The sequence below is a fragment of the Lepeophtheirus salmonis genome, chromosome 14 (assembly GCF_016086655.4).
Source record: "Lepeophtheirus salmonis chromosome 14, UVic_Lsal_1.4, whole genome shotgun sequence".
NCBI lineage: Eukaryota > Metazoa > Arthropoda > Copepoda > Siphonostomatoida > Caligidae > Lepeophtheirus > Lepeophtheirus salmonis.
Window position 1 is genome coordinate 40,565,526 of NC_052144.2, and position 16,336 is coordinate 40,581,861.

The window sequence follows — 16,336 nt, forward strand, 5'->3', positions numbered from 1 at the left end:
ATAGGTGAAGTACTGCGCCTCAATGCAGTTTAAACTGTACCGCCACCGCTAAGCACCATGAGGCCCTTCTAATATGCTAAGATACACCCCCGCCAACGGATTATGGGCAGCTGGTACCAGAAGCAGATTAAATTCTTCCAACGCCACTTTCCTGAGCATCAAAGAATCCTTCTAAAATCCGAAATATACCGTCCCTCAGGTTGTACATGTAAAGTGCTTAAAAATACTATTTAAAGCTGCAATGGCCCCGAAGGCCAAAAAAATATTGACAAGACAGTTTTTGTAGCCTTAAGAAGATATGTGAAAAATTTCAGGAAAATCCATCGAATGGTTCTGCCTTGATTGAAGGACAAACATACACACACCCAGTTAATATATAGACATAGAAACAAAAGAATTAATAATTTAAAAAAGAAAACAGTAAAAACCATGGATAAGATTAATACTTATAAAAAAAGTTGTACTTTAGAAAAGCTACTTTTATCCTCTCAAAATCTGTTATTTTACAATAACTCGAGGAAAAGTTCACAAAAATGTCTTCTTTTCCCACAAATATCTAAATTATACAATACGATTGTAATGTAAATTTTGTGCCGGTAACTTTTTTGATGTTCGATTTAAAGAGTGACTTACAACTATCTCCGGTATTCCTAACCTACCTATAAAAATATCTGTTAATGAGGCCTCGTCTATGAACTGGATCAACAATAAATTAATTACACACTATTCACCAGAATGATATCATAATTACGACATAAGACAATACCAACAATTCTTTGAAGAAAAAAAAATTATAAGTGATAGATTTAATACTTTTTGTACTCAATTATATTTTAATAGCAAATTTGCCAATTCACCAAAAAGACTTTACTAACAATAACTAATATATCCTTATCATTAATTTAATAAATTATAATCTAATTAATGGTTGTGTTAAATATATAACCTATATTTATTTATCTATTCAAATGGTATGCCTAATAAAAGATTATTTTAAAAAAAAATTACGGGGGCTCGAGTATTGTAGTTTTTTTTTTTTTACTTTAGTTTAAACATGAGATGAAAAAAGAAAATATAATAAATTAAATTATTAGAAACTAAATTGAACGAGTTGTGTTTGTAAAAATCAATAATTTGGATTATCTTGAAAGCGATTGGGAATGATTTTAGTTTGAGTAAGAGCGGATTCGCTTTGTGTTGTTGGACTCATCATAACATTCCAATTCGTTTGTCCCACGACAAATCCTACGTCTCTCATTTTATCCAATTTGAGTTTTTCCTCAATGTCGGCCCATCGCACCTGGGATTTGAAAAAATTGAATTAATTATTAACATAATGTATAATTTGATTGTCGTGACTAGATATTTCACATATAATATAGTAATGAAACACTAATAAAAATAATAAATAATAATACTATAAAAAATAAAGTGATAATTTATGAAGGTGACCCAGATAATTTGAAGAATGTTTTGGGAGAAGAGCTGCTCAGCTGTCATGACGTTTCACTGAATTAGCTGGTACCAGCTATGAGATAAAGGGGAAAAAACACAATCCCTACTCCGTATCTATGCAAAAACTAGTCCGATGTCGATCCCCAATTATACTTTGGGTCCAATAAGGACTTACACTTATAACTCCTCAAAAATACTTGTGGTGACTTTTCATGTTTGAGGCTCTAGTGATTACTTATTCATTATTGTTCTCTCTTCAAAGAATAATGATTACAGCTTTGGAAAGTAAAATAAACCTATTCAGTTTTCCAACTAGAAAAATACTTCCATTATCATATTATTTTCATCACCTGTAATCAGTTCAACCTTATTACAAGGTTTTAATGTAAGGGCAGGGGAGAACTGAAAAACGCATACTTAGAGCAGGTGACCTATTAAACCAAGTTTCCTATTTTATAAAAATTATAAATTTTAAAACTGGATATGGACGCTTAGGGCGGTGATACACTTTTTTTAGAGATGCCCCTTAGACCAGGTTTAATCTATCATGTAATTGAATTAATGATCATTAAATTACATATACAGGCTCCTCCGTCTAAAACCCTTTTTGAAAATTACAAAAATCAAGGGACAGTTTATCCACATTCTCAATCAATAAAGCCGCATTTTGCCTTAATTACCATTTCCATCCTGGTGTGGAACTTTACACAGCAGATCTTAACAAAACTGAGCTCTAGATTGGCTCAAGCAGTGATGATGACGACCTTCAATTTTTCCTTTGTTGTGTATCATACTCCCAAAAGCTTCTCCTTGAGGTGCCCAAGAATATTAAAGTCCAAGGGGGAACAGTCGGGATGTAGAGAGGCCAAGAGTCTCACTTTCCAAGCTTGTTGAAGAGTACTTTGCACACTTTACTCGAACCAAGGTCTTCAACCCCTAAAAAGGAGTTATTTTGTTGGTATTAAGGGTTAACCCTTTCTTCACCAAGCGGTACATGGTGGTCTGGATGCTGTCAAATTCACGAGCAAGGCCATTGGCGGTCACCTTGCCTCTTCTACTTTTAACTGCCTCGAACAATTATTTTTGCCTCTTTGCCCTTGATCTGGGCCCTGTAGAAGCTTATAGCGTGCCTCTCGTGGTCATTCAGAACACAGTAGAGCGGTTACAGCCCAGCACTTTAGATTTCTCTGATGGTGATTTTCCACGCAAGGATAGCTCAAGAATTGCAGCTCTGCATTGGTTCATATTTTTGGTTATGACGCACTTATTTCTCGGTTGATTTTGCTTATTTTTTGTTTACAGTTTCTTTCGACAAATGTTTACATTAAGTGATTATGTTTAAACATCGAAATATAACCAATAGGACGAAGACGTAGCATTCAAAAAAGTGTCGTATTTTAGACGGATGGGCCTGTAATGCAGTAGCATAACTTTTTAGGTGGGTGGGAGAGAAAAAAAATTAACTGGAGTTATCACACGGCTGTGAAAATTGTCTTATCCTCGTGAGTGTAAATTTAAAAAGAATACATGTTGGCAACTTTGATAGACGACATATCAGCGGACAGAGATCACTATAAAATCTAGAGTTGTATCAAATATGACCAGCCAAAAAAAAACCCCGAAAATTAATGTGGTAATCCTGATAACTTGAAGAATGTTTTTGAGGAGAGTAGCTCAGCTGTCAAGGCGTTTAAATTAAATCAGTTGTAACACGCCGTGAGAGGAACCAAATAAACATAAATCCTACACCTTATATAGTAAGGACAATAAATGATGTAATTAACTCGATGTTGATCCTCAATTATATTCTAAGTCGAACAAGGACTCACACTAGAAACTCCCGTGTGAAACCTCATTATTACTCTTTCATGAAGACACGCACTAGGTGTAACTGTATGCTTAGATTTTCACTTCTCAAGAATTGAATAATAATGCTTATGAAAATAAAAAATCATGTTCAGGTTGCAACTACAAAAAGTCTCACACGTGTTCTGTCATATTTAATACAACTCGAATTAAAAAAATATAGTGTTCCTTGCTTGCTAATGTTTGAATTTTCTAAATAGGGAGAAATAATTAATAAGAGCCATAATATCTTGCAGGTTAACAACATGTACTTTTTAAATCTATGTTCATGATGATTTCGACAATTTTCCCGTCCCTAATTATCACTCTTCACGGTCTTATTTGCTTCTATTATCTGCATCAGTTAATTTACCTATTATATGACAAAATATTATATTAATAAATCTATGAGAGTAAGAGTAATATTTATGAAATCATTAGGTATAAACTGTGTAAAAGTATTCTATAATATCATTGAGCCCTTTACAAAATAAAAACGTCTTACCATCTTTTTCCCCTGTCTATCCTTTTGCTTTTTGTAATCATCTAATTCAAGCCAGTCCTCGATGGATTTATGCTGCTTGTACTTCTTCCTTGCCTTTTCTGATATACCATCCAAATCATTCAGACGAGCTGAAATATATTTATAGTTTAATTTCTCTTGAAATGAAAGCTACTAACTTTGAAACAATGGAAATAAGTAGGACTCAAATGAGTCAGAAGATGAATGAAGAATGAGCGACTTGAGTAAGAAGACAAATATATACAGAGTGGGGATTAATTATCGTTACAATTTAGTTTCTTAAAAGTATAAAATCCCCATACAAATAATAAGAGTTCAAGATGCATTTTTATATTCATAGTGTCACAAATACTGAATTCAATACATGAAAAAGCCTTGGGCTTCAATGACTTTCTTCACCCGGTCTCGGAAGGAAGTGATGTAGTTATCGTCCAAGGGATCCCATACCTCAACAATGTGGCTCTTGAGAGAATCCAAATTTGTGTGGGACCTTTACTTACAAATCGCTTCAGACAGAATAATCAAGAGGTTTAAGATTAGCCAAACTTCCTATCCCCCCAGATACATGTTGCTGTGATCCAGCAACATCCAGAAATATATTCTTCTGAGCTCCTAGACCAATAGGTTTTATTTTCATTTAGGTCAATGAAAATGATTAAACACTTCATTCCATCTGCAGTAATGATTCCCAAAACAATGAATTTCTGAGATAACTAATTCCAACTTACACACAACAGAGTTTCAAGCTAGGACAAAAATTATGAGTCAAATTCACACAAAATTATGAGGAATTAGATAGCAAAGTTTTGTAACGATAATTATTAATGTCCACCCTGTATAATATGTATATATATATATAAATGAGCAAGAAGCTCAATCAATAAAAAATGAACATGATAGATAAAACGTACAACTCGGAACATATGATGTACTTGTATAAATAACTACCTCGAAGTCTTTTAAAAAAAAGAAGAGACTTACCATTTGAAGGATCATTATCCATTATTTCCCATTTACTGAGTTTAAAGGCTCCACTGTAGTCTTGAGAGTCCTATTGGGTCAGAGTCAATGTAATTTTATGGATTACCTCGTAAAAAGTACGTATGTATAAGAAATAAAGACATTAACGATCTTCTTTATATATGTATGTATGTAATCATAGTATTATTAAACCAAAAATGAGATGATGGTAAAAAAAAAATGAAGTAATAATAGAATGATGAGAATAATAATAGTAATATTAAAGATGAAGTAGGAACAAAAAATATACAGGATATACACAACATGTGAATAAGATTATGTTCTGCATGGAGAGCAAATCTTACTTCATAAAATCAGAATGAATAGTAATAGCTAATAATTAATTATTATCGTTACGGTTTTTGAGTAAGCTAAACTTGTTTAGAAATAATAATAACTCTTTGGATTTCTGACCCTTGAAGAATCAAGGTTGATCCTTAGTAGTTACCTCTTCGTCACTCTTGATATTGACTGAGTTGCTGCTGCTGCTCTTCTCTGACAATTTCTTGGATCCTGCTGTCTTTTCTTTGGCAGGAGTCACTCCTTCTTCTTCTCCCCCCTCTACAACACCGTCGGGGGATTCCTCTTCTACCTCCATTTCACTTTTGGATTCATCCAATGACTTGAGATCAATTCGTTTGTATTCAATTGGGGTATCATCCCAATCCTCGAGCAATGACTCTATTTCCTTTGAATTCCTTTGATGAACATTTCTCTCGAGGCATACAGAAAGTCCTGCTTCTAGCTCCGCAATATACACCTATAAACAGAAAAATAACATAATAAAAGGGGTTATTTTTATTCAAAGATCTGTAGGCCAAACGTTATTTAATTATGACACACTATTTTAAATGATATTTATATTTGTAAATTGAGGCTAAACGTGAATCGAGTTTGAGTGTACTCAAGGAACGAATAATGGAGGATTTGACAGCAGCCAAACTATACTATAAAGGTCTGCTCGTCCATTCAAAAGTGTCTGAAGAGTTTTATTGAGGCCAAGGGGTTTCGTATTGAATAATATTGAATTTAATGATAAAAAAAAATTGTATTGCTTTTGTACAACGATATGTCAAATTATCAAAATTCTAGTAGTAATTAATATTGAAGAGAAAGGTACAAAAATGATTAATTGATATTTTAATTGTCATAATGAAATTTGCAGTAATTATATGATGAATCATCGACTTACTTCAAACCCGTTTTCAGATCCATAGTTAACCATGTCTTTGTAATGTTCTGTTTTGTTATTAATGGAATCAACCATTATGAAATTAAAATATCCGTCATCAATTTGTTTCTTTAATGACTTTAACAAACTTTGCCGATATTTATCTTCCATAGAGGCTTCATATTCATATTTTCCATCGCACTCGAAATAATCATCCAAGGATAATATCCTAGGAGTCTCTGAGCCTAATTCAGCCTCTAAGCTCTTGATCGCTTTCACTGTATATGTTTTACCACTTCCAGGCAGTCCTCTAAATATTATTAAAATTTTTGGAGGACGAGTATAGCGTCCAGGAGGTTGTATAAGCTCGTCAATGTCGACTGTCAGCTCTTTTGGCTCTATTATATACATACATGTACAATTAAAATTTTAATCAAAATTGTAACTAAGGGGCAATGTACCAAGTTCGTATGCAGATATAGAAGGGGGAGGGGACTTTGAAGTTGCAAACATAAGCTACAATAAACTACGTGTACCAAAAGCGAGCATGGGGGGATGACAAAAACTTGCGTACATGACCCCTAAAGGAATTTTCCTACCTGACGGCTCTTCCGTGGAGGATTCTTTGAAAGAAGACTCTGAAATAAAAAAATTGGGGCCACTCGTATTTTTGAATTGTAAGGGCTTGTCTTGTTCATTCTCAATGAGATTTGGTGTGGATGTAGATTGAGCATTGAGAACATTTGGATTAACAAAACTTTTAAATAAAATATTGTCAATTTGTCCTATAATTAATAATTGAAATATTAAATACTATTTTATATATCATGGATTAATTACTCATAAATCATATGAGTAATCATAAAATATATATCGTTTATACATTGCAAATTGAAATATATAACATTTCAATTACCTGAATGCTGCTGCTTATGTCTGTAATCAATGACTTTGACATTGGAATGAAATCCCTGGGATTGATCAAGTCTATTATTATAACCATGATTATTATTCCTTGCATAGGGAAAGTCCCTTCCGGGAAAATTCCAGTTTTGTTTAGGAAACGAACCTCTTTTATTTCCATATGGGCCTTCAAAGTCATTTTGACTGTTATTGAAATTCCCTCGGGAAGTATTACAATAATCAATCGTCTCCCCAGGGTTCCAACATTCCTCAGATCTTTGTTTTAAAGAATTAAAATCCTTCCAATTGCTTTCTTTATTGTTTAAATCAATAGGCTTTTGATCCAACAATTCAGGTTGTTTAGAATTATTAGTAGCAGTCTCCTTTCCAACAGGCGCTTTCCATTTTGCGTTGTTGGATTTATTATTCCAATCAAGAATGCCACTTGAAACAGCTTTTGCTCGCTCTAATCCAGCATCCTTTCCTCCAGCAGAAGAATTAACACTTGACTTATTTTGTTCAGGAACAGAATCATCAATACTCTTTTGTAAACGTGTCTTAGTACCCTTATCAAAAATCTCCTGAGCTTTTTCCGGAAATGTAGGGGTTTCTTCTTTTTCACCTGAATTTTCGTGCTGAGCAGATGTTAATGTTCGAACAGCCTTTGATATATTCTCAAAGTCTTTTGTGGACAAATCCATTAAACTAGGAATCCTTTCTTTGTCTTTCTCCTTTTCTTTCTCTTTTTCACGATCTTTACCATCCCCAAGTCCTGGTATAGAGGCAGAAGATCCAGGCTTTTCTGAATTACTATCTCCCCACGATGCAGAGCTTTTATTTTCTTTCTTTTCCACATCGACTTCAATTGCATTAACGATATTTTCAGAAGTACTAACCTCCATATTTTCAACAACCAAGGAAGACTTTTTGATCTCTGGTTCTCCTCCTTGTTCTTTAGTAATAGTAGATGGTGAATTATCTTCAGACCATTTCCTTTTCATTTCTAATAACCTTGCCCGTTGTGCACGTATATTATCTCGACGACTAAGCATTTTACTTCGTAATTCTTCCATTTTTATTTGCTGTTGTCTTACATATTGCTAGAAATTAAAACAATGAATACTATAATGAGCTAAGGAACAACTCTTAAAAACTCAGCCTAAATTGAGACTTGTATATAAACTAAATAATTCAAAAGACAATATATTTATAATGTAAAGTGTATGATCATTCAAATAAATTATTATTTAGGAAATACCTTATCAGGATTGTTCACATTTTCAGCCTTCCACTTCTCGAAATTTTGCTCCCAGGTGGAAAAGACTTTATCAAAATGTTTTTCTTGCTTTAACAAGTCCTCCTCGCTGCTATTGGTCGCCTCAATTTTAGGAGTTGGTTTTTGTGGACTTTCCTCTGGCTTACTTTCAGACGAAGGTTGAGAGTCTGAAAAGTGACCTATATGTATAAATAAAAAGAACGATTTTAGAAGAATAAGAAAATAATTTTGAGACTCCAAATACCGTAATTCGGTGGTCGTTTTGTTAAATAATTTGATGGATTGGATGGAGTTGGTGGAGTTTGTTGAGTTGGCGGAGTACTACCAAATCCACCGATAATACTTTGATTTTTATCTTGTCTAAATGCATTGTCACTTCTTTGAGCTCCACGAAAAAATCCACCTCTTCCTCTCCCTCTTGTAGGAGCTCCCAATTTTTCAAAATTTGGATTGGAAGAGCTTTCAAAACTTTTGGTTTCAAAGCTCTTATTTCCATAGCCTTTACTATCATAGGCTTTATTTCCAAAGCCTTTATTTCCATAGGCTTGATTTCCATAACCTTTATTTCCAAAAATAGGAGCTTCAAAGGCTTTATTTTGATAGTCTGGATTTTCCGAGCCTTTAATTTGATAGTTTGGAGTTTCTAAGCCTTTATTTTCATAGCTTTGAGTTTCCAAGCCTTTATTTTCAAAGTTTTGAGTTTCATAGCCCTTATTTTCAAAGCTTTTATTAAAGGAAGGTGGTGGTTGAGAGGGATTAAACTCTCTTCCCCTTGCTCTAATTGCAAGCCCTCTACCTCTATTTACAAAATCCATTTGACCTGGAGGATAACTCGCTCTTCCTCGCCCTACATTCAAATCATAGCCTCTTCCTCTCCCGAAGGATGTTTCGGTAGTTTGGTAGCCTCTACCATGACTATAACCACGACGACCTCGATCAAATCCTCTGACAGGAGGTGCAGTAGTAAATTGAAACTCCGTTTGTTCCACCGTAATGTTGTTCACTACTATTTCCTTGGCTTCTTCTGTTCTAGGTTGGAGCTGTGGCTGGTGTTGTGATTGGGGTTGCGATTGGAGCTGTGGCTGGTGTTGCGGTGGGGGTTTGTAATGGGGTTGGAGTTGTAACTGGGGTTGTGCTGGGGGTTGCAGTTGTGACTGAGGTTGTCCTGGAGGTTGCAGTTGTGATTGATGTTGCGATAGGGATTGTGGTTGTTCTGTAGTGATAACAGTTGGAGCAGAAGAAGCCGTTGTTTCCACAACACAGTTTTCTTTTTCAATGGGAGGTTGTGGAATAAGTATTTCTTCAGGCTTTTCTTCAATGACACTTGGAATAGGTTTAATTTCCTCATCTGGAGGTAATTTTGGAGAATTAGTTTGCTTTCCCTCGTGTACATAGTCTTCAAGGCTTTGGTTTTTGTTACATAGAGAACATTTTTTTTTATAAGAGTCGTTGGCATTATAACAGCGAGAACAATCCCAATCACCAGGGCGACGATTTGGTTGAGGTATAGACGGAGGTTTAACTTCCTCCACTTTTGAGGGTTCTATTACTATCGGCGGGGGTGGAGGTGGAGGCGGGGGTGGTGGATTGGCTAGTTGTGAAGTCACAGATGACTTTTTATATCCCTGAGTTCCATAGGGCGTAGGAGAGGGAGGGACTTTGGGGGCCTGACATCGATTACAATTCGTTCTTTTAGCTAAATTATTGTTTTTGCAGAAAGTGCAAACCCATGGGGGATTGGGATTCACTGGCGCCACCGGTGGGCTCGTAAAATAGCCAGGATTGGAGGAAGCGGCTGGAAGAGGCGGAGGAGGAGCGCCTGGAGGGAGGGGCGGAGTGGGGCGGTATTGACCCGTTCCGTAGGTTTGTGTAGGAGGAGGAGGAGGAGCCACGCTAGGAACAGGCGGTGGGGGAGGGGGCGCGGGGGCCACCACTGGAGCAGCGGGGTGGTGATAGGGAGGAGGAACGTTGGTGTTCACAGATAAAGGAGGAGGAGGCTGTGAATAGGCGTACCAGGACTGCATTTGTTGCTGGTAGTAGGAGTTCCAATAAGCATAGTTCGGATCCGTCACCGACGGAGGCATCCCCTAAAATAAGCAAACAAACAAAGACATCATCACCGAGCCATTCTATCATTCAATAATTTACTGGATAAGGAGGCTGTGTGGAAGACATCCTCACTCCTGAGTTCCTCGATTCAAATCTCTTCGTATCCCCAAACTTAAAGATATAGTCTGTGCTATTGATATACTATTGACTATTATTCCGAGATATCTCGATTTATTATGATTCTTGTTATTCTTCCTCTTCTGCTTTCGATCAGCAATAATAAGAATCCAATTTCTCCTTTTTTCCATTGGTTCTTTCCCCTTCCCATCTATAGGTACAAATACAAATTACATTTAAAAAAAATAAAAATAATCAATGAAAAGAGTGCGTCAGCTGCTGGCTGTACCATAGGGGAAAAAGGAAAGAAAGAAAACGGCGAGGAGGTTTTTAATTATCACGGCGTTTTAATTCCCAGCGACATACAATTTTACTCGGTATTTTTTTGTCAGCTGTGGACTTCTCTCCGATCATCTTATTAGTTATTTATTATTGATTTTGAAATTCCAATGCTGCAACGATAATTAAGTTCTGAACAGTTATCTACTACTATTGTCTATTGAAATGATCCAGAATAGTCTCATAGTGAGGATAATTAGCTAATTACAAATCGATTTTAAACCTTCTTTTTTCGATCTCAAATCAGTTTGGAGAAAAGGTTGCGAGATACAATCTTGTAAATGACATCACTACGTTATGAGGAGTACCTTTCCATCAAGCTGTATTACATTGCGTCTGTATACATAATATATTACAATATTATATTAATAACTAGATGTAAGTTTGGCCAGAAAGCTCGAGAAGCTACGCCCTGGCCAGACCAGCTATATGTTTATTAAAAAAAAACATTTTTAGGAGAAATTTTGGTTCATTTGCAGGTGCATCAGGAGCTGCTTCCATTTGTTTTTGGAATGACAACTATCAGTCAGGGAACACTGAAATGAATATGTTCCTTGTATTAGTATTCATGTTTGAAATTGTATTATAAAAATTATAAATCATTTAATCCGCTACCATTAAATGAAGATTTTTGTAAAAATGGATTATTATTACATATGACATTGTGCCGAGTATGAAACTTGATTCTCTTCATTCATATATAAAAAAAAACTAACTGGGTCACCATTGGAGAGTTATATTATTTATTAATATCAAAGTATTTAATTATTCAAGGAAATATTCAGAAAATGTCCAAGGAACAGAATAAGTCATAAACATTCCTACTTACCATGGATTTTTCAACTGTTCAGAAATTCATGAATGTACGAATTCATTACCCCTTTAATTCATGAATGACTAAATATGTGATCCGTAAACGCAAAAAAAAAAACTCGAATTATTTTTCATCAAAATTTGAAGAATGATCGTCAATTTATATCAATTAATTATTCTTATTAATCCTTTGGGTGAGTTGCAATGTATTAAAACAAGCAAAAATAGATCTGTCAAAATAAAAAAATATAAGTTTGATAATATTTGAAATTTAATTTTTGAATTCTTTTGAAAAAGAAATATAAAAACCAAGCAGAGTTTGCGGGAGGCCCAAGGTTTTTATTTTCTTTCATCTTTATTTATCCAAAAAAGTTGCGCGAATCTTACAGATATAAATAAACATTTTAGTTTATAATTACATGCCTAGAAAAAAGGACAACTAAATACTTACGCTAGGTACTAAAATAAGTAACAAAATTAGTAAAATAAGAAACACAAAAATATACAAACTCGGTAATAATTCGAATAAAATAAGTGCTAATCACTTCTCCGTTATGAATTATCATTAGACATGATGGATTATTCATCCTAGAAAAGACTCGTAGATTGACGAACAATAATTATTTTATTCATGATAGATTATTTAAAATAGTTTATGCCAGTAATTGTAAAAAGTAATTGCCAGTAAAGTAATTGTCAAATTTAATTTTAATCGGGTAATTACTTGATTTTTAATCCCTCCATTTCAATACTGTAAAATATAAATAATCGGAACTTAAACAATATTTATTCAGCAACCTATTTATTACAAGTTTGTATAATAAGTAATAAACAAAAATTTAGGTATAGCCCGGTTATACCTATAGACTTTAGGCTTCGACTAGTCCCAGGTCTAGGTATCGTATCAAATCAAATACTTACAGGAAACTCCTCCTATGCAAAACTTGATTAAATTGAGCAATCAATGAATAATAGCAGATCCTATAAAAATACAGAATCGCGTAGGAACAACTGGGGCCCAAGCGCTAAATATTAAAAGGGCCGCCCCCCCCCAAAAAAATACAGACATTTTATAATTTCATTTTATTTATACTGATAGTGAATTTAACAAAAACATGAAAACAGTCGGAGGTTAACTTTTAGTGTTCTTAAAATCTCTTTTTTATCTATTAACTACAATACTTTGATGAATTTCATGGCTAATGGATACTAGATAAATATTGGCAATGAAATCCTGCATGGAATTCAAGTATGTGCCCTAATTGAAAATCAATGGTTCTTATTTTTATATGATTTTTTCTTTTTATTCCTACAAAGACTGATATTTTATTATCAACTAATCAAAATCTTAAACAAAATAATAATATCTACTCAATTACAGGTAATTTACTAAAATGAAGTAATACAATTGCAATTTTTGAGGTGATTTTGATGAACGTAAAAACACATATTTGGCAATTACATTACATTTCAATATTTAACAAGCAAGCATCTAACGAAAAAAAAAAAAACACTTTTGAAATAGCACTAATTTTTCTTGTGTCTTAGATTTAGATATAAAAATATTAATGACTTATAAGTTATAATTTATAACAGCAATTTCATTCTTCAGAGAATTATCAGATGATTCGAGAGGATTTGAGTTATATATATATATGCATAAGTATTGGGCCCTCTTAATATGAAAACACTTCCTTAACCTATGGACTGATATAGTTCCCCTCAATTATATTTCAAAATCAAACCAATTTAACTGTTTGTTGGGTTATGCTCCTTCAGGGGTGTCGGAAGGATTATATATATTTTTTTTTGAGGGGGGGGGGATTTGTTTTTTCGAATATTTTTGAGAAAAAAAATCGAAAAATTAAATTTTTTGAAAAAAATTTCAAAAATGAATAAGTTTTTACAAAAATTTAATTTTTTTTGGAAAAAAGGAAATTTCAAGTATTACATTTTTTGAAAAAATCCATAGCTATTCATAGATTTTTTTTTTTTTTGATATTGTATTTCCAGCCCACCCTATGCGGACGCTTATGGCCTTCCACTTCCTCAAATGGTTAATACACTCATCATAATTAACTTGCAAATGACGTATCTAGCTATGTTAACTCTATATGAGATATATTAATTTGAAATTCTATAAGTCTTATGTTTAGTTGACGAACAATTAGAGTTGGAATTTCCGTACTATTTCAATATGTGTACGATGAATATGATTGGCTTTACTTTTATACCTGTACGACTAATTTAGGAGAGAATTCGTGAAAATGATAAATATTGAAAAAATAAGAAAGCTTATTATTTGAGTGTGAGGTAATTATCCGTAACTGGTAATAAGTACCCAGTAAAATAGAAATGTAGACACACAACATTAATATGATATGGTTCGTTTTGAATATTTAATGGGTACAAGGAACTTTTACTTTAAAAAAAAGGAAGTACACCTTAAAACCCTTTTATCATCGGCTAAATATATATAGAAGGGATAATAATGCTCTTAAAGAACAGCGATATTGATATTTTAAACATAAATGTAATTAATGCAGGTATTATTATATATATTAAAATCTTTTTGACGCATATTCAAATTAAAAGCTCGTAGACTCCATTACAATTGTTTGGAACAGTAAATATGACCTTGGGAAGTAGGTATGCGAAGTACCTCTTTTTCTGACGCGTAAGATCATGGACTACAAAAGGGAAGGACTGAATACATAAGTGAAACAGCTGTTGCCTGCAGTCCTCAAGTTCAAGGAATTTATTATTGTTTCTTCATTCATTTATTTGTTATTGTTTCACTTTAAGACGTCACATATAATAATAAGCAATGAACTAAAAGGACTTTGTTCAACAGCTAACTTCATTTTGTTTTCAGTCGTTCAGATAAGTGATCTTTGACCATAGTCGATGTTTTTTGGTACTAGATATTGTAGTCAAACGTCACTGTAAAAAAGGAAGGTTTTCCGACAGAGCTACCAACTAGTTCTTTTAATAAAAAGGAGAAGAAGGGTTTATCAAACTCATGTGGTACGCTGTTTATGACGGTATATTTGTCAAATTGTAGCGTTGGCAAATATCCGGAACGACGTCTGTTTTGAATTTACATTCTTAGTTCGATTTACACACTCAACAAGTGTCCTCTATCTTAGAGTTCTCAAGATGCCGACCACACCACGGATGCGCAAATCCAATGAAAAGAATGCCAAGAATATAATGAAGAGAGGAAACGTGTCTAAATCATCACGTAAGGATAATCCCTATCCCGTGAGTGCAGAACTTCTTGCACTCTTCCTCTTTGTTGTTGTTGGATCCGCCGTGTTCCAAATTGTTCAATCCATCTGGATGGTCTAAAAGCATTCCACTTCCATGAAATTATTATGTTCCACCTCAATTTTGTGCATTTCTTTTATATATATCGCCTCTTCTTTATATAAATAAGTCTATTTTGTGTATCGTTTTTAATTATGTCGATCTTTTATACGGATATTAAATGTTTTATATTTTATGTTTATTTGTATATTTCTTGACCTTTCCCAAATGTAGTTCATTCTAGGATATTAGCCATAGAAAATAAGTAATCACTCTTCAGAAATAACAATCAGTCAAGTTCATATCGGTTGACATACAATACAGTTAAGTTAAAGTATGTCAAATATTTCAAAAATTTAGATTTGCAGTCAATCAGATTTTTATTTGATGTAGTTTTACCTCCTTTATTTGAGTGAGGCTAATATTTCCTTTATCTATTTGACAGCGACGGAGCCATTTAAATGTTTCAACAGAAACTCACTTCCTCTTCTCCGCCTCTTTAATGGTAGAAATTCTCTTAGTCCACTGTATTAATCTCATATTTTATAAAAACGTTATGTAGATTGTATATTTGGGATTAAGTTCTACCATATCTATTTTAGAAACAGACTTCAAAACTATACATAAAGTATGATCTTTAGAATACAATATCGCATAGATGGTTAATGTCATGAAATTTTGTCAAATGATGGTTGAAACATTTTAGTATGTGAGACAATTTAAAAAAATTATATACCTTAAAAAATGGTAGTAATGTATATTTAACATTGTTATAATCTTCAAATTTGTAGAAAAAACTTACCACTCTTTAAAAAAAAAAATTGAAGAGATGGGCTGATATCAAAATATCTTTCGATCCGATATTTTCAGAAATTATTAGATATAGCCTTATCCAAAAATCATTTTTTTGTCGCAACTGGTAGGTTTCGTTTGCATCTTGTTTTAGCTTTTGTTGATTAATGTTGTATTTGATCAAAGAGGCAGACTCGTGAGAGTTATACAGTACGGATCCATCCTGGTCTAGTATTGTAAATAAGATGACCGATTAAAAAAACAAAGAGCATTTTTTAATGGAAGACAAACCTTGTTTTGTAAATAATAAATTTTTCTACTTAATATAATAACCGAGGAATCAAAGTTTGTGTCGTACTCTTTTTAAGAAGTAAATAAATAGGTCATCATAACATATGCATTCATCTTAAGTGTGAGTATACTGTGTATTAAGCCCCTGGCTACAAAAATGGAAAATATTTTTTTTCTCTTCCATCCTTTTATCTGATGGATCATATAAGATATCGAATTTTCTCCGATACCGATAAATATTGGAAATTCTGCCCGATATATTGCGTTTCCGATTTCCATACGGTGCATCAGCCCAAATCTAAAAAATACATAATTTACAACTAAATCATTTTAATATTATTCCCTTTTCAAAAGTGATGTTGATGTAATTCAAAAGAAATAATTTGTAATTGAAGCAATTGCAAATTATTCAAAACTATCCCACTCGAGCGTG

At 33.5% G+C, this 16,336-nt stretch overlaps 1 protein-coding gene across 1 annotated transcript; it reads right to left on the minus strand.

Annotated features, from left to right (window-relative positions):
• Positions 1-801: 801 nt before the first annotated feature.
• Positions 802-10,572, minus strand: LOC121129664 (uncharacterized). The gene is made up of 10 exons (XM_040725389.2): positions 10,342-10,572; positions 8,438-10,280; positions 8,176-8,372; positions 6,931-8,017; positions 6,614-6,799; positions 6,036-6,412; positions 5,292-5,603; positions 4,805-4,874; positions 3,806-3,933; positions 802-1,300 (listed from the first exon to the last, which is right to left on the minus strand). The coding sequence occupies exons 1-10, from the start codon at positions 10,366-10,368 to the stop codon at positions 1,127-1,129; spliced, it is 4,401 nt and encodes a 1,466-aa protein (XP_040581323.1). The 5' UTR covers positions 10,369-10,572; the 3' UTR covers positions 802-1,126.
• Positions 10,573-16,336: the final 5,764 nt, after the last annotated feature.

Coding starts and splice junctions, on each gene's coding strand:
- LOC121129664 (XM_040725389.2), bottom strand. CDS start 10,368: ATGTCTTCCACACAGCCTCCTTATCCA. Junction 6,413..6,613: donor CTCCACGGAAGAGCCGTCAG/GTAGGAAAATTC, acceptor TGTATATAATAG/AGCCAAAAGAGCTGACAGTC. Junction 4,875..5,291: donor ATATCAAGAGTGACGAAGAG/GTAACTACTAAG, acceptor CTGACCCAATAG/GACTCTCAAGACTACAGTGG.